Raw genomic sequence first — 17,625 nt, 5'->3', positions numbered from 1 at the left:
ACCCTCGGACTGTCGCCGCCCCCGCGCCCCAACGGCGCGCTTGTCCCCGCGCTCCGCGCCGAGGATGCGGGGAGGGGGGCGCGCACCGTCTCCCCCACCCCTTACCCCCCCCCTTGCCGGGGCCGCCTCCGCCGCCGCTCGGCCTCCCGGCGCGCCGGCCCCAGCGTCTCCCTAGAGCGCCCTCTCGGCCGGGGGCTGGACGCCGAGGGGGCGCGCCACAGATTCGGGAACCCCGAATCCAGGGTCAAAGGGCAATTTGGCGCCCCCCTCTCCTGCAGGGCGGGGTAGTGGCGGAATTCCGGCTAAACCCGGTTTTACAAAGACTCCAGGCCAGGTCCTGATCAGCCTGGACGTTGGGGTCCGAAATGGTCTTTCCAAACCCCTGGGGGTGTGTGGGTGGGTGACCGAAGTCGGGAACACCAGCGACACTTTTTTTTTAAACAAAACTTTATTGGTAATAGTTTTCAAATATGTTTACAACAGCACACTGTTCAAGAGGAAGTCGCGTCCTTCGCAGCACACAGGTTGAATCGCCCCCGCGCCCACCCGGGGCCCCATCCTAGGCCTGAGAGCTCCTCCTGGTTGGGGAGAAGTTATGAGAGACAGATATGGGGATGAATGGGGTGGTTCCCCAGGGGCTCCCCACTTTTCTGTTGAGAGAAAAAAGCACAAATGGGGGGGGGGGGAGGAGTGATGGACACCTGACAGCTAAGCAGAGGAGGAGCGCCCAGGTTGGGGGGAGGGGGGGCGGAGGCTGCTAGGTGAATAAAACCGGCAGCCCCTCCCCAGCAACCCTGGCCTTGAACCCGGGGCCACAAGAGGGAGGAGGGCTTTGCCTTCTTTTGCTGGGGTTGCCTTCCCAACTGAGCCGAGAGGAGGCTGGGCATTAAAATCTAGCTGAGAATAAAATTCAGGAGTTTGGGGCGAGTGCTGGTGGGAGGAAAGACCCTGGGGTTGGGGCTCCCCTTCTATCTTTTTGGGGGGCAACTCCTCTTTGGCAGGGAGAGGGGCAGCTGCTTTGTCTCGGTCCCGAAGCCCAAGGGTGAAGAAAGGTCTGTTGGGGCAGAAGGGGATAGGGGCTTCCTAAAGGGGCTGAGACCCTTCCAGGCTTGGCAGGGGACACCCCCCCACCTCAAGGTGGGGGGAGTGGGCAGAGGAGCAGAGGAGATTAGCAGCTTGGGGCGGAGGTTTGAACCCCAGCTCCTTCCTTTACAAATTCAGTCTGCTTCTCAGCCTAGTTAAAATGGATTTGGGAAGTGGGGGGCATGGAAGGGGTAAGGGTAGAGGAAGGAGGGAGGGAGGCACTGGTGGAACTTAAATAAGAGTATACAAAAATTTTTTTTTTTTTAAATTCTAGCAAGCAGCCCACTGAACAGGTCACTAAAATCTCTCCTCTCCAGTCACCATTGCTCTGAAGAGAAGGCTGGCCTTTCCTTCATTAGTTAGTGATGCCTGTGGTTTGGGGGAATGGGGATGGAGTTAAGTTTGGGCCTCTCTTTGCACACCCTGTCCCTGAATACACCAGCAAGACGTGGTCTGACTGGAACTCAGAAACTCATTTAAAACAGGCAGAAGTAGGCTGGTTGGGGGTGGCCGGGGGGGGGGGGCTTTAGGGGAGGAGGAAGGCAAAAGCAGTTGGGTCTGGGGGTGGGAGCAGGAGGGTGAGGGAATGAGGGGGAGCAGCTGGTGTTTCCATCCCTCCATGTATCTGGGCTTCCTGCTCCCCCCTACCCTGGAGGGTGGGGTGGGGGTGAAATTAGATGCAAGGAACTCTGGGGCCCTCTGGCTGTTCAATCCAACCCTCCCACCCACCCCCCACCAAAAAAAAAAAAAAAAAAAAAAAAAGAAAGAAGAAAGAAAGAAAGAAAACCCATGGGGGCATAGGCACACCCCTAAAACTCAGTAAACTCCTTGCCACACTTCTCATTGATGGAGACTCGGATCTCTTCCTCCTCATAGTCGTCGAAATTACTCGTGTCCCCAGGGCCTTTAAACTTTGGTATGAAGGGAGCTTCCACCTGGAGAGGGGTTAAGAACCACCCAGACCTCAGTAGTCAACATAATCATCCTTATAACAATAAATGTGAATGGCCTAACATTTATGAGATGACTTACTCTGACCCAGGCCTGAGCTTAGCATCAGGCTGTGAATTCACCTTAATAACCTAAGAGTCTCATTATAGCCAACTCACCAGAGGGGCATCTCCTGCCCAAGGTCACAGAGTGGCCAAATGACCCCACAATCCCATTTCTAGACCCCCACTGCTCTAAGGTGCCTCAGCTAGGTTGACTCAGAGCCTGTGGCCTATTTTCAAATGCCACTTCCCTTTCCATCTCTCCACTGGCAGCCCTCTCTCGCTTACAGCCTCCTCCCCAAACCCTCAGTGCACTGGGGGGGGGGGGGGGGGAGCACGTGGCACGGGGAAGGAGGCGGCCCACCTTCCTCTGGTAGATGGCGATCCAGTCAGTTGTGGCAAACCATTTGTGGTTCTTGATATCGTTGACTCCGTTCTTGAGGTTCCCAAAGCGTTTGGTGAGGTCCACCTGCAGTAGGTTCCGCAGCAGATCCTTCAGGTCGGAGCTGAAGTGGGATGGGAACCGCACCTGGAGAGAGGGGGTTAACACAGGGTGGGCAAGTTGTCTGGACTTTGGGGAGCCTGGGTTGCCTTTGCTGCCTCATAGACCTACCAGGTAGAGGGCCGCCAATTTGAGTGCACTTCAGAATCTCATGAAAACAGCTGGTTGGGCCCACTGGAGTTTGGTTCCGGAGGTCTGAGTGGGGCCTGAGAACCCATGTACCTAGCCAGTTCGTCAGCCATGCTGATACTGCTGGAGAGGGGGTCGCTTTGAGCACTGCTGCTCTAAGGTAAATGCTACGATGCTTCCCATTTTAGAGAAGAGGAAACAGGCTCAGAGGGGTTAAATAGCCTGCCTAAGGTCACACAGAGGAGTGGGACGGGGGTGTTTAATCTTGGGTCTGTTGGGAGTCCAGAACATGCATTCTTAGCTACTGCTTCCTCAGGCAGCTCTACTGGTGTCTGGGGATTTCTGAAATAGTCATGGTTAGGAGAGGAACAATTGTTTTTCTGATTCCCCCTCTCTCCACTGACTGACTCTTCTCTTTAAGGTCCAGTTTAACTTTCCCAGAAACTTCCCCAAACCCTGGGAGCCCAAACTTTGTTTGCAAGTAGTCACTGGATTTACAGCTACAAGAAGTGACTTTCAGCAACGCTCTACATTTTACATGCTGTGTGACCTTGGCCATGGCCCTTAACCTCTCTGGGCCTGCGCCTGCCTTTCTGGCATGGGGCAGATATCCCAGAGTTGCATGAGGGAGATAATACTGCCGAGGGTGCGTGGGAACTGAAAAATGCTACAAAGAAGGGAGTTACGCTCATCTTCTCTTCCCCCTCAGAACTGTCCATGGTTTTTTTTTCTTTTTCTACTTTGGGCCATTTTCCCTGCAATTTCTGTTCTGCCTGGGGGCAGACACCTCGTCTTCCCCTTTTTAGTGACCCCACCTCGCAGCTGAGAAGTGTCTGGTCCCCCCATTCTCATATGAGTAAGAGGGGTGAAGGCACTTGCCCCAGGCTGAGCTGTTCCCACTAATTCCTGGGCTAGGTGGAAGGATGGCTGGGTCCCCGCAGCAAGGTAGTGAGCTGAGGGCAGAGGTGGGGTTCCCAACCTATCACGAGACCTGGGGGCCTAGCCTAGGATGATGCCGTGGTGTGGTCCCAGGCCAGACATTTCCCCTCTCCAAGCCTGAGCTCCATCACTCTTTCAAAGTGCTGGGGTAGAGCTGAGGGGGTGCATTGTGGGGCAGTGAGCATGTATCACCACACCCTGTTAACATTTCTGTCCCCCCTACCTGCACCCTGAGAGTTAGGAAGTCTGAATTTGGGAGGGGAGGCATGGGCCACATACCCTAAGTGATCCCTGCAAGGTCTGGAGGGGCACCTGCAAACTGCACATGGTCTCTTTTCTACTGTGAAAAGTCAGGCTCAGTGGGGCGACTGGAGGCGAGCTGAGCCTCCTGTTGGGCTGGAGAGGTGTTCAGGTGAGGCTTGGGATTTTGGAAGCCCTTGAAGTTTCAGCAGTGTGGGTCCAGGATTAGATGGGGAGGTTGTGTGAGGTGCTCGCCTGTTAAGGTGGCTGGTGCACCCAGCTTCATTGCTTGGCCTAACTCAATGAACTTCCAGATTGTTCTGACAATAAGCAGGGCTCCATGGTGAGCAGAACTGGTGGGGGAAGGGTCTGTCTGGGGGCTTAGCCACTGTTATCTAGGCCTCACCTTCCCAGAGACAATCTTCTCATAGATCTGGATCGGCTGGTCAGCGAAGAAAGGCGGGTAGCCAGCGGCCATCTCGTAGATGAGAACCCCTAGGGCCCACCAGTCCACAGCCTTGTTGTAGCCCTAGAGTGAGAAGGGATACAGTGTGAGGGGAGGAGGGCAGGGAGGGGGTGGGCCTCAGGGCAGTGGGGTGGGCGGGGCGGTGCCTACTTTGCTCAGGATGATCTCCGGGGCCAGGTACTCAGGGGTCCCGCATAAGGTCCAGGTGCGGCCTTTTACACGCTTGGCAAAACCGAAGTCTGTCACCTGCGGGCACGAGAACGGGCTGTTGGCCAGGAAGGAGGGAGGGTGGGTCCAGCCCTCGGCCGCCTGGGCCTGCCCCTTGCCCGCCCGGCCTGGTGGGCACCTGAATGTAGCCCTGCTGGTCAATGAGGAGGTTCTCCGGCTTCAGGTCCCGGTAGATGAGGTCAAGTGAGTGCAGGTACTCGAAGGTCAGGACGATCTGGGCCGCATAAAAGCGCGCGTGAGGTTCACTGATGGGGACAATCGGGGAGGGGACGGTGAGTGCGGGTGGCCACATCTGGCACGACCTGCCTACCTCCCAATGGTCTAGCAGCTGGGCCTACAGGGCCACCTCCGGCCCAGCTATTGAAAATCTGTAAGCAGGGCAGACTCTCGTGTGTGACCCCACACGGGAAAGAGCCTGGATGTCCGTCGACAGAGCAACAGAATCAGACTGTGGTAGGTTCGTACAATGGAATTGTACCCACATCACCGCCAGGATGGACGATGAATATACTCAACAACACGACTAGATGTGAAAATGATCATGGGAAGCAGGAGAAGAAAGGAACCAAGAAAATATGAACTGGGTGATTCCACTTATAACACGGCCAAACTCAGACCGAACACACTCATGGTGTTTGAAACCAGAAAGGATTTGCCAAGCAAAGGATTCGAGGGAATTTTCTAGGGTGGTGGAAATGCTCTATATGGTATTTCGGGTGGCGGTTTCACGGCGTATGTAACTGTCAACACTCATGGAGCAGAACACTGAACACCTGTGCCTTCTGTTGTATGCAAAGTGCGTTTCTATATACATAAGGAAAACAATAGCGTACATTTTAAAACTGCCAACTTAAATGGTGACACCTAGAGTCACCATGTTTATTTTGTTTTGTGGTGGTTGAGAAATCACAGATTCCTTGGCTCAGCGGGAACAAGTACCCAGACAGACCCCGAGAGCCCACTTCACGTCCCCAGGACAGCTTGGTCACGCAACGACACCCATGGACACACCCGGGCCCATGATGGCAGGGGCTGGCCAGCTCACCTGAACCTTCCAATCCGCCGCAGGTGTGAGAACATCTCCCCGCCAGGCACGTACTCCATGACCATGTATAAGTTCGAGTTGTCCTATGGGAAGCAGCAGCTGATCAGGGCCCCGCTCCCTAAGCCTAAGGCCCCATTTGAAGGCCTGGTGCCCTTACGTGGCAGGTGTTCCAAAATAAAGCGACAACGACAATCCTGGCTCCCATGAGAAGTCTGCTCTGAGCGCCAGGCACTGTACTTCCTGAGCCACCCGTCTTGCTTCCTTCTGCTCATGAAGATGAAGGGGGCAGTTCTTATCTTGCTTATAGGGGGTGAAAGTGAGCACCGGCGGGTGGGGTGTAAGGGACCGGCCAGCAGGCCTGGGCTGGAGAGAGGACCCCATGGTGGCTCATGTCTGAGACTGTCTTGACCAAAGCCTGAGATGACAATTTTGCTTTCAGTCACGCATGGGGCCCTTGTGACTGCCTGGGTCTTAGGCCTTGAATGGCTTTTCCCAGATCGTGCAGTCACAGCTTAGGGCAGCATCCAAAATAGCTCAGGCAGGGTGCTCACACTGTGCTCGGAACAGTCACGGCAACCCCTTCAGATGGGGGCCGTTATGATCCCCATTTTATAGATGGGGAAACTGAGGCTCAGGGCAGTGAAGTCCCTCACCAGCGCCAAATAGCCTGGGAAGTGCAGAGAGCTGGGATTTGAATCCAGGCTGCGTGGCACAGCCTGTGCCTATAGCCGTGTGCCAGGTGCTTGCTGTAAAAGGCAGAGGCGGTTTGCAGGGATGGCATCCAGGTTGGGCGACTTGCCCAAGGTTCTCAAGCTAGAAGCTAGTGTGCCCAGGAGTTGAACACGGGTCTCCCAGAGTCTCAGGCTGACTCCTGCCCCCTAGCATCCCTCTGGGGCTCTCCTTCCTTCCTGTCAGTGGGCCTGCCTCCTTGGGCAGCCACTGCTTGTCCTTGGCCCCCGTCCCAGCTCTGGGAGCCCAGAGGCTGTACCAGCCAGCAGTGGCCCTGGCCACTGGGTGTGGGGACCCCACCTTGAAGGAGAACTCGAGTTTGACGAGGAACGGAAAGTTGACCGCTTGCAGGATGCGCTTTTCGTTCAGGGTGTGCTCAATCTGTTTCAGCTTCACCACCTGCAGGGGTGGGAAGGGAGGGCGAAGAGAATGGTGTGTGAGAGGGTCCTCCTCTTCCCCGATGCCTGGAAGTAGAGGTGCCCGGGCTGGGCTAGTTCCTTTGAGTGCTTATGGTCTGTGGAGCCTTGGGCTGAATGCTGGGGACATCCAGAAGGCAGAAGCTGCCTGTCCCTGCATGGCATGCGGTTCAGGGCAAGAATATGTGAGTCACCAGGCCTCACGGCCCAGAGGTGTCAGAGCCGTGCTGGGGGAAGCTCGGGGCCTCTGGATGCCCAGATAAGGTGTCTAGTAAAGTCAGGGGGAGGGGGAAGTCAGAGAAGGCTTCCTGGAGGAAGGGGCAGCTAAGCTGAAACTGAAAAGACAAGCAAGAGTAATGCCTACGAGATGGGTTGTTTAGAAATACCCTTCCTGCATCCAGGGCACCCTCCACACAGCCACTCAAACCCCAGGCTAATTCCTCCTCAACCCTCAGCTGTCCCCAGCAGGTGCCTCACACATAGAAACAAGAGCCCTGAGGGGTATGCACTGTGAACATGCCATTTTCGAAGATCCAGATGCAGAGAAGGGAAGTGATTTGCCCAAGGTCACTTGCAGCTAGTCAGTATCAGGCCCGCATGTCGTGTGCAGGCAGGCTGGCCCCTCAGTCAGCTCTCATCTGCTGTGTAGGGCTTTTTCTGCTTTGCTCATAGCTATATCCTGTGGGTCTATACCTGTGCTGCCCAGTATAATCCACGCCAGCCAGGTATGGCTGCTGAGCACTTAGAACCAGGCTAGTTGACTGGGGAACTGAGTTTTAAGGTTCTAGGGGCGCCTGGGTGGCTCAGTCGGGTAAGCATCTGACGTCGGCTCAGGTCATGATCTTGAGGTTTGTGAGTTCGAGCCCCATATTGGGCTCTGGGCTGACAGCCTGGAGCCTGGAGCCTGCTTTGGATTCTGTGTCTCCCTCCCTCTCTCCCACTTCCCAGCTCGCACTGTTTCTCTCTCTCACTCAAAAATAAACATTCAAAAATTTTTTAAAAATTTAAAAATTTTAAGGTTCTAAAATGAAAATATAAAAACACTCAATGCAGTTACTCATTGGAACACCTGGGCTGTGTGTGAATGTGCTTTTCCAACTTCTCTGCTTTTTCTGGTTTTTCTAGGGAAAAGTTAACATCGGAACAGAGGTGTAAGGGTAAAACACATGCTGGATTTTGAAGACTTGACACAGGAAAAAAAGAATATAAAATGTCTCACTAATGATATTTTTACACTGGTTACAGACACTGAAATCATAATATCATAGATATACTGGCTTAATTAAAGCACGTCGTTGAAATTAATTCTACCTGTTTCTTTTTACTATTTATTTATTTATTCATTCATTCATTCATTCATTCATTCAGGGAGTGCGTGTGCAAGCGGGGGAGGGGCAGAGAGGGAGACAGAGGATCCCAGAGAGCCCAACGTGGGGCTCCAACTCATGAACCGTGAGATCGTGACCTGAGCTGAAGTCAGATGCTTAACCGACTGAGCCACCCGGGTGCCCCTCTTTGTACTTTTTAAGTGGGGTTTCTGGCAAATTTAAAACTATACATGGCTTATAGTACACTTCTGTTGGATGGTGCTGCTCTAGAGCAGCTCCTGGCATTACGCAGGGTCTCAAAAATATTTCTAGAGATGAGGTCTGTGTGAATAAAACACTTTTCCCAGGGAGACTTTTGGCTGCCTTGATACAGGCTGGGTGTCTGAACCCGTGTCCCCTGCCTAGATTCTCATCAGCGGCTGGTGTGGGGGGAAGCTTCATGAAGGCAGTAAGGGCCCTTCTGGCCCTTGAGTCTGGCACGTCACGAAGGCTCAGGAAACAGTCGGTGAACAGATAGTTAGGAAGACCAGCCAGTCAGTGGGAACAGCCCGAACGAAGGCCTGGTGGGTGGGATGGCGGCCTCCTGGCGGGGCTGGGCTTACCTTCTGTTTGTCGAGGATCTTCATGGCAAAGTGGTTCCCGGTCTCCTTGTGCTTTACCAGCATCACCCGCCCAAAGGAGCCCGTGCCGAGGGTCTTGATTCGTTCAAACTGATCCAAATGGGCTGTATTCTGTGGGCAGAGAAGTTGGGAGGGTCAGGGACCCCCCCCCCCACCCAAGTGGCCTGCAAGGTCAAGGTCTGGGGCATCCTCTCTGCCACCAGCAGAGGGGGCCCTGGGGGGTGGGTGGCATGTGATGGGGGTGAGGACAGGGGGCGGAAAAACAAGATGGCGAAGACACATTCCTTAAGGCTGGTGGCAGGGGCCAGATCCGGCCCTGGCCTGGGGCCCAGGAACTGCTGGCAGCTGCGTTGGGGGGGGGGGGGGGGCAGGGGCTACCAGGGGGATGGGGGTGGTGGGGTGGGGGAGCCTGGCAGTGGGTGATTGGGTGCCTCCACCCAGGAGCCCCCACAGGCATCTAGGGAGCAAATGGGGGCAGGTCTGGAGCCCTCCACATGGCCCTAAAAATCCTTGCCATGTTATGGGGACACAGCTGGAGGATGGGGGGGCCATCGGCTTACTCCTTCCAGGGCTCTGCTTCAGGGGGCTTACCTGAGCAGGATTTTCCCATTTTTTAAGAAAATCTTCTTTGGCTTTGGCTAAGAACTCTTTCACTGAAAGGAAAAGAGAGAGAGTTAGATAGAGACTCTTAACTCGTCAGGGTGGGCCTAGGCTATTCCTGGGGAGATGCCCATTTGTGCAAAGTGGGGTGCAGCTGTCTCAACCCAGAGACTGACCCTTTCCCAGTAGCTTCAAGTGCCCTGCTTGAGCTGGAGAATAGCTCTGGGGGGCCCTGATTTGGGCTGGGGTCTGGGACCCCTTTACTCAGGGAAGTGGGATCCAACCTTAACTTTGTCCCAAATGGGGTACAAGGTGACTTGGGGGTTACTCTTAGGGGTACCGAGAGTTGTGCCCAGGCCAGCCCACCCCCACTCGCCCCAGTTCTGACCGACATTCCATGGCCAGGGCCGACGGCAGCCAAGATATTTATAGCCTGGGGATTTGGCTGCTCCTCTAGCCCCTTCTCTGGGGAGGCCGGGCCTTGGGTGGAGGCCTCCGGGGCTCGGGTAGCAGGCGCCTTGGGGGGCTCAGCTGTTGCCTTGGCCCCCAGCTGGCCCCAATCCTGCCTTTGCCAGTCCAGGGGCCCTTCCTTGCTGTGGAGCTGGTTCAAGGGGAGCCTTACCCAATACCCACACCCATGGGCCCTTCAGCACCCCAAGGCGAATATCACCAACCGGCTAATGTTGAAGGCCTCCTGGATCTGCTGCTTTGTCTCCACTATCTCATTTGGCCTACCTACCAACTTTCCTTTTATCCATTCTTCCCATTTAACACCCTAGGAAACCGAGGCTTGAAAATAGGCATTCTCGTCAAGGCTGAGAAGGAGCCCAGCAAAGCACTTAAGGGCCAGGACTCTGGGACAAGATCAAGTTCAAATCCCAGCCTGGTCTCTGATGAGCTGTGCAACCTTAGACAACTGACCTTACCTCTCTGGGCCTCAGTTTTTCTCATCTGTAAAATAGGGACAATAATAGTAATGACACGGCCGGGGGTTTTAAGGACTGAATGAGCTAATCTTGGCAAAGGGGGTTGGATAGTGGCTGGTATGGGGTTTAGTGCCATATAAATGGCAACTATCATTTTGCTTTTAAGTATTTTCAAAAATTGAAGTATGGGGCATCTGGGTGGCTCAGTTGGTTAAATATCTGACTTCGGCTCAGGGCATGACCTCACGGTTCATGAGTTGGAGCCCAACATCGGGCTCTGTGCTGACAGTTTAGAGCCTGGAGCCTGTTTCGGATTCTGTGTCTCCCCCTCTCTCTCTGCCCCTCCCCCACTCACGCTCTGTCTCTCTCTCTCTCTCAAAAAAAAAATAAACATTAAAAAAAATCGAGGTATAAAACACAGAGGGTGCATTGACTGTTCAGACTTTAAGTGTACAGTCTGATGAATTCTTTTTTTATTAACAAAAATTTTTTTTTAATGTTTATTTATTTTTGAGAGAGAGAGACACAGAGTGCGAGCAGGGGCAGAGAGACAGAGAGGCACAGAATCCGAAGCAGGCTCCGGGCTCCGAGCTGTCAGCACAGAGCCTAACGTGGGGCTCCAACCCATGAACTGTGAGATCATGACCTGAGCCAAAGTCGGACGCTCAACCGACTAAGCCACCCAGGCGCCCCTAGTCTGATGGATTCTTACAGTACAGTCCTGTCCTTGTAACCACCAGCTGGGGCCAGGCTTGCTGCTGTTCAGGGACCCTTCCTGTGTGCCAGTGCTGGGCTGAATGCTTTCTATGCTTGATTCCTGCCCTAATGGGTCAGACCTGCTGCCACTCTCACTGCACTTGTTAAGACTGACCAGGCCTGAGGTTGCCTGCCGGACCTCACTGCCCACAAGTTTCACCCTGGGGGCAGTTCACCAGGGTGGCCCACAGACAGAGTGGTCTTCCACCCCCTGTTCTTGTGGCGACTGCCACCCAAGGGGTCCTGCACATGTGCACTCTGGCCTTGCCTGTCACCTGCCCGGACTACGCATACACCATGCCAGGAATCCCACACAGCCTCATGGGTGGCCACCGCTCCCACTGTCCCCAAGAACCCCTCAGAGTTTAGAGACAAGGGCCTTCCACGGGGCTACAAGAGCGGCAGATGGAGAGACTGTTGGCTAGGAAAGCCCTAAAGGGAGTGACTGGGCAGACAGGGGGCAGTCAAGGAATGGCCAGGAGTTCTAGGCCGATACTTGGCTGGGCCACCAACATCCTGAGACCTGGGGGCTGCACCAAATTCAGTGCTTTCACTAGCAGGATCTTTTTTGACACACTGCACCCTCCTTGGCAACCTCCAAACACATGCCCTGAATTCTCGATGAAGGTTGGGGGAGAGGGTACCCTCTTGGGATTTTACCTCTGCCGACCCAAGAGAGCAAAGAAAGGGGTGTGGAAAGAATCCAGGAGGACGCCCGGTCCTGCTTCCCTCTTTGCTCTCGGCCATCCCTGAGAACTGCCACATTCTGCTTTTTCCTGTCTCAGTGGGCCTGCGCTTCTGGCTGTCCGCTGGTACCCCACTGAGGGGCTCCGTGGGTGCCCTGGTCCTAGTACAGCTCTTCTCTGGACTCTCAAAGGATAAAAGGGCCAAGACTGGGTCCCTTCTGGTGCCATTGGCTTGCCAGATTTGGGTGCAGTGGTGGGGGAGGGGGGACAGTGCCAGAAGGACTGGACAGATAAAGAGGGATCATGATGGGAGGGAACCCCAGCCTGGAGTCCCCATACTCACCTCTGCTTCCTACCTCTTCCAGCAGAGGGTGCAATGGGAAGGGTGGAGAGGGATAGAGTGAGCTGGGACCCATCTGCCCCTGGCCAGGGGGGCTCAGGGTGCTGGCCGCGCCTTAGGTGCCCAGAAGGCGTGGTGCAGGTAGCCCAGGAAACGGACAGTCAGGTGGGCCCAGAGGAGCAGCTGGAGCCACAGCTGGAAGGTCGTCTCCGAGTCACGGCCCTGGCCACTGCCTGACCCCATATCCATCCCAGGCTGCCCTAGGCTCTCCCTGGAATCTTCCCTCTGCAGGGAAACCAGGAATACGCAGAGCCTCTGAGCTGGCTTCCTCTGGAGGGCCTCGGGGGACCGGGGAGGAGGAGCTGGTTGCCAGGGAAGCATTTAAAGGTACCTGCTCCTGGCCGGCCAAGGTTTGCAAAGGCCGTCCTTGGCAGAAGGCAGTGGGAAGATTCTCCTGAGGGTGTCCCTTCTGGCTGGCCTGGCTGCCCCAGGGGTGGAGTGCTAAAGCTAACTTCCTGTTCCAGAGACTTCACTGCTCCCAAGATGCCAGGTCCTGACTTCCTCAGTGGGTGCTGAACTACCCAGAGGATGGCACCGGATGTGCCCAGGGCAGTGCCCACTGGGCAGAGGGGAAGGAGTTAAGGTTTAGGCCCAGGCAGCAGCAAGGGGCTCCCTGAGGGCCAAAGAGGCCCTAGAGCCCCGTTAATTAGCTGAAAGAGCCGCTGGAGAGAAAGGCGGGGGGGGGGGGAAATGGCCAAGGGCTACCCTAGCTCCTTCCCCAAGTCCTTTTTGAACCTGGAGCCTCCAGATCCTGGTACTCCAAGAGAAAAGTGGGTACATCTGGATTCGTCCTGCTTCTATGTAGGGGCAGAGAGGGGACCGATATCGCAGGATGTCCTTGGCCTCTGTCAAACCTTGCCCTGAGCTTGGCTCTGCTTTTAGCCACGAAAGTCCAACCGGAAACGAAAGGCTAAACCTAGGGGTGGGGGAGGGGGAGGCAGCCTTGACCATCTTCCTCCTTCTTTCCAGGTCCCCCAAAAAGTGGAGGGTCAGTGGCAGCTTCCCTGAAAGTGCCCAGCACCCCTGGCCTCTGCTGACAACAGGAAGTGGCAGAGAAGGGAAACCCAGCCAGCTCCTGGCTTATGAAACCACCCCACTGCTATGTCTCCTATGGGGGATGGGGGGTGGCTGCCAGCCTCCATTCTGGTCTGGATTCGATTGGGGCTGACAGAACCCCAGACACCCTTCAAAAAGCCAGGGCCACAGCATGAGGAGGAAGCCCAGCCTCAGAGCCCCCTCAGCAGATAGCAATCTCAGCACACTTTGCCCTCTGAAACCTGTTTGTCCTGGGAATTCTGGGACAAGGATGCCCAGCCTGGGTTGGGGCCCCTACTTTGGGCTGGCTGATTCCTCTAATCTAGCTTGGATCCCCTGCTCTGGGCTAGACCCCGACAATGGACTGGACCAACTCCTATTCTGAACTAGATCCCTATTGTGGACTGGATCACCCCCAGTCGGATGGACCCCCATTCTGTACTCAACCATCATCCATTAAGACCTGGACTCCACTGCTGAATTGAACCAACACCCATTCTGAGCTTAACCCAACACTGGGCTGGACCACTCTACTGCCTCAGTCTGAGCTGGACTCCTACTCTGGGTGGACCATCTCCCCTTGTCTGAACTACCCACACCTCTGGTCTTCCCCAGGCCCCCAAGGCCAGGGTTGTTAGTAAGGGAGGGGTTTCCAGGGCCAGCCAGGGGTCCACAGACTCTTCCTTGCCACCTGTTCCCTAAACCCCACTGCAGCCCTTCCCTGGCTTGAGGGGCAGACAGTGCCTGGGAAGTTGCTATGGCAACAGGGCTCATCCTCACCATCGCTGGGGTTGGAAGCCATCATTCAGTCTTCCTCTCAGGGCACCAAGACTACGGTGGCTGGGAAGGCTCATGAGACCTGCTGTACCAGCTTGGTTACCCATCCCCAATGCCCTATCTATAAGGGGGAGGCAGGGAGTTTGGGGGGTGGTGGCAGGAAGAGAAACCTAACTTAGGGACCAATGGGTGCAGGGGAGGGACAGATAGGGCCCTCCAGCTTCTGTAGGCCTTCCTGGCTGAGGAAAAAGCTGCCTTGACAGGACCCTCTTGGGCACCCGTACAACTGCCGGTGCACAGGTGTTTGCCTCTCAGACAGACTTCTGAAGGATGTTACAGGGCCCCAATTCTTCCCAGCCAGGAACCTCTTGGGGACACTTCTCAGAGAGCCTGGATTTGCTTGTCCCTGGGACCTGGAGGGGTATCTGGGGGCTCCCTCTCACCAGCCCTGCCCCTTCTCCTGTGGGCCAGCTCCCAGGGGTGCCTACGGCCAGTGTTCAGTGCCAGCCAAGGCCTGAGCTCCACTTGGCCGCCTGTCCCTGGGCCTCTTGGGACCACTGCCTTCTCTCAGTTCTCCAGCTTGCTCAGACCCCTGGGCTTGCTCTTCTTCTACGCTCTCTTAGCATCTTACTCAGGCCCCTGCCAATGGCTTTGGCATCTTTGTGTACAGATTTCCCCCGCCCCATCCCAGGGCTTGTTCTAGATCCCTGCCTTCCTGGGAGGAAGCTGACACTGTCCTGCCCTGCCGTGGAGACAGCAGCACGGGGGCTGCAGGATGCCTAAGTGGTGCCTACTGTGGCTTGGGCATTTTCCTTCCCCAGGTCAGGCTGGCAGCTGACAGATGAAATTCAGGTGCCCCCTGCAGGCTGGCCTGGCTACTGCCCCCGCCCCCGCCGGCACCCCACCATAGTTACACGAGGGCAAATTTTGTCTAATTCCATCCTTTTGGAATCAGAGCCTCGGAGCAAAAAGGGTCTTCCTCTCTCACCTTATTTCGTTCTCTGAGAGCCCCTGCAAGTCTCTGGAAGGACGTACAGCTTGCGGCATTTCCCAAAGTGTGGCCAGGGTCCCATTGGTAGGGCATAAAATCGTTTTTGAGATGTTTCGTTTTTCCAGTTACGTTATGTTTTAATGTGTATCACAGAGACTAGAACTGACACAGCGGTCTCATGATTTCATTTATATGATTGCCTAGGACAGATCAAAGTTTGCATCCGAATGAAAGTGGCTCAAAACTTCATTATTTTCAATTAAGAAAAAATAAGTGAAGAGAGTAAAAATCAGGGAGGCACCTTGAGAATATCTGGGTTGGGAAATTCTGGGGTCCAGGAAGCTGGCTGCTAAGTGGGTCTGGATGTGAATCCTGCCTCTTTGACATCATCCGTGTCAAACTCGGCGTGTTTGGAAAATTCAGATAAAACTACTATAAAAATCACTCAAGCGGACGGATCTATGGAGACCATTTAGCCTGGCACATCCTAGATGCCCAACAAATAGGAGCTCTATTTCATTGTGACAGTCCACTCCTGGGTGTCTAGCCCGCGCTCTGGGAGAATTAGCGGTTCCTTCCAGAGCCTCTGATCTTTTTCTCGGGGCGGGGGAGATACTTTTCCCTGGGTGGCTTCCTGCCCCACACTGCATGTGTTTGATACGCCTTGAAAGTTTTCCAGGACTATGTCATCTCCCCAACTTTCAACTGAGCTACTGCAATATATCGCTTGCCTGCCTCTACCTTCTACCTCCCAGCCAGCCTCACCTGCTGGGGGCCCAGCCCCTCCCCCTCTGCCTAGTCCCCTCCGAGCTCATGCCCAGACCTTTTTTGGTCACTACCCACCTGCTCTTCTGTCATCAAGCGCTCAGCTACAGGCACTTGCCTCCCTGTCCCCCGCCCATTGGTGACATGTCAGGCCTTCTCATGGCTGCTTGGTGATTCTGAGTTCTGCCATTTGAATCCGCGTGGAAATAAAGTTCCCTGGGTTTCATGCCTGGATCCTTCTGGGAGGGGGTATTCAAAGGACTCAGATGCAGGGGTCTGAGACCGGAAATTGGGAAGGGTGTATTTGGACATGGCCTCTCTTTTCAACTCTGACTATTTCTGGGTAACTGGAAGGGGACCCTAGCTAAGCGCCAGCTATAGGTCTGGAGTGATGACATTTTAAGAGTTGGAGGAACTGAGGAAGGGGCTTGAGGCCATTTCTGAAGGCATTTCCAGAATGCAGACAAAATACATACAGAATCTCTCTGGGACAAAAAGGCCAACATAATTTGGGGGCTGAGGGGGAAACAGACTTCTCTCTGGCTGAGCCCTGGGAATGATCAGAATCTATTTGTCCCTTGGCAAAGCAAGTCATTAGATATCACTCACTACTCTCCCCACTGTCAAGCCTCAAGTCCCCTTTCTCACCATCCCAGCTCAAGCTGAATGAGCCCTGCTAAACCCAGGCACTTCATATCCCACTCTTCATCCTGAGCCAGGAGCGGGTGAAGAAGTCCTGGGAACTGGGTGAATGACAGCGCCTCACTTGTGAAACAACCATTTATTTAGGGGCACTCCAAGAAGTCTAGAGCTCACGGCACACCAGGAGATAGGAAGGGGCTTTGCTGCTGCCCCCCTACCCCCAACCCAGGAAAGAAGATGCAATGACTCCCAGCAAGATGGGCCCAACTTGGCTTTGGAAGCACTGAAGCAGTTCCCTAGGTTCACAAACAGTCTGCTACCCCAGCAAGGGACAGACGTTTGCTTGGAGGAGGGAACACAAGCAGAGAGGCAGAGTGACAGGATGAGAGAGGGGCAGAGGGACCCAGAAAGATCCTGTCCCCCATGCCAAGTGACACACAAGGGAAAAACAATGCTGGAGGTGGCTCTGGGAAATGCTTAAGGGGGGCAGAGTGGGTTTGGAGGGGGGCTGTGATAAGGTGAAAAGGGGAAGGGCAGGAGAAAGATGGCGGGGGCTGGAGGGGGGAGGGGTGTGGTCAATAAGTGGCCAAGGTCCCTGCGGGGTGGAGGCAGACCCCACAGCACTCCCAAACTGGCAGAAGCCTTGGTCAGGGTCTGGTAGTGGGTCCCATCAGTGGGAGAGGTGAGTGAGGAAGTGGAGGGATTAGAATCTGGGAAGAGGGGCCTGGAAAGGAGGGGGTGGGGTGGTGACAGGGCCCCATGTGGGGCCCCAGCGGTCATACGTGCCTTGGTTGGCAGTGACAGCTGGGTGGGGGGGGGCACAGTCTTTGCGGTGGGGGGTGGCCTTTGGCAAAGAGGCCCCTTCGGGGGTCTTACGCGGGCTCTGGGCCCCAACCTTGGACAGGCAGGGAGAAGGGGTGCTGGGGGATGAGCAGAGAGAAATGGGGGGGGGGGCGTAGGAGGAGGGGCCAGGCGGTGATGGACAGGGTGGGGGCTGGCAGCGCGAGGCCGGGATCGGGGTCACGGCCCGGGCACTCACCGCTCTCCTGCTCGCTGCCCTTCTTGGCGGCTGCGGCGTTGCCCATCGCGGCGACGGCGGCCGGGGCCGGTCCCGGAGCTGCGGCGCGGCGGGTGCTGGCGGCGGCCGGCGGCCCCGGAGCGCGCTGGGCGGCGGCGGCGGCCCCTCGGGTTGGCTGCGCTGGCTGCGGCGCCGCGACCCCCGCCCAGCCCCTGCTTCCCGCGTCTCTCCGCGCCCGCCCGCCCGGGAACCTCAGCCCAAGTCCGCTGCTGCTGTCCGTGACGCCCCCGCAGCCCTCCGCTCATTGGCCTA

At 55.6% G+C, this 17,625-nt stretch overlaps 2 protein-coding genes across 4 annotated transcripts; both read right to left on the bottom strand.

The window, feature by feature from the left end:
• Positions 1-429: 429 nt before the first annotated feature.
• On the bottom strand, positions 430-17,592 carry PRKACA (protein kinase cAMP-activated catalytic subunit alpha). 3 transcript variants are annotated; one of them, XM_027050081.2, is made up of 10 exons: positions 17,335-17,592; positions 9,309-9,370; positions 8,700-8,828; positions 6,654-6,752; positions 5,625-5,707; positions 4,698-4,824; positions 4,502-4,597; positions 4,292-4,414; positions 2,440-2,604; positions 430-2,018 (listed from the first exon to the last, which is right to left on the bottom strand). In XM_027050081.2, exons 1-10 carry the CDS (start codon positions 17,378-17,380, stop codon positions 1,893-1,895), a joined length of 1,056 nt encoding a protein of 351 aa, XP_026905882.1. In that variant the 5' UTR covers positions 17,381-17,592; the 3' UTR covers positions 430-1,892. The 3 variants fall into 3 exon arrangements, with proteins under 3 accessions (XP_026905882.1, XP_014939470.1, XP_014939464.3); XM_015083984.3 differs by lacking the exon at positions 17,335-17,592 and adding an exon at positions 13,901-14,710; XM_015083978.3 differs by lacking the exon at positions 17,335-17,592 and adding an exon at positions 12,029-12,168.
• Positions 12,122-12,406, bottom strand: SMIM46 (small integral membrane protein 46). Its single transcript, XM_053219758.1, has one exon. It carries the CDS (start codon positions 12,404-12,406, stop codon positions 12,122-12,124), a length of 285 nt encoding a protein of 94 aa, XP_053075733.1.
• Positions 17,593-17,625: the final 33 nt, after the last annotated feature.

This window comes from Acinonyx jubatus, chromosome A2 (assembly GCF_027475565.1).
Source record: "Acinonyx jubatus isolate Ajub_Pintada_27869175 chromosome A2, VMU_Ajub_asm_v1.0, whole genome shotgun sequence".
NCBI lineage: Eukaryota > Metazoa > Chordata > Mammalia > Carnivora > Felidae > Acinonyx > Acinonyx jubatus.
This window is presented reverse-complemented; position numbering and strand designations above follow the sequence as displayed.

Coding starts and splice junctions, on each gene's coding strand:
- SMIM46 (XM_053219758.1), bottom strand. CDS start 12,406: ATGCTTCCCTGGCAACCAGCTCCTCCTCCCCGGTCCCCCGAGGCCCTC.
- PRKACA (XM_015083978.3), bottom strand. CDS start 12,101: ATGGGTCCCAGCTCACTCTATCCCTCTCCACCCTTCCCATTGCACCCT. Junction 5,708..6,653: donor AACTCGAGTTCTCCTTCAAG/GTGGGGTCCCCA, acceptor TGCTTCCCATAG/GACAACTCGAACTTATACAT. Junction 4,598..4,697: donor ACCAGCAGGGCTACATTCAG/GTGCCCACCAGG, acceptor TCGTGCCCGCAG/GTGACAGACTTCGGTTTTGC.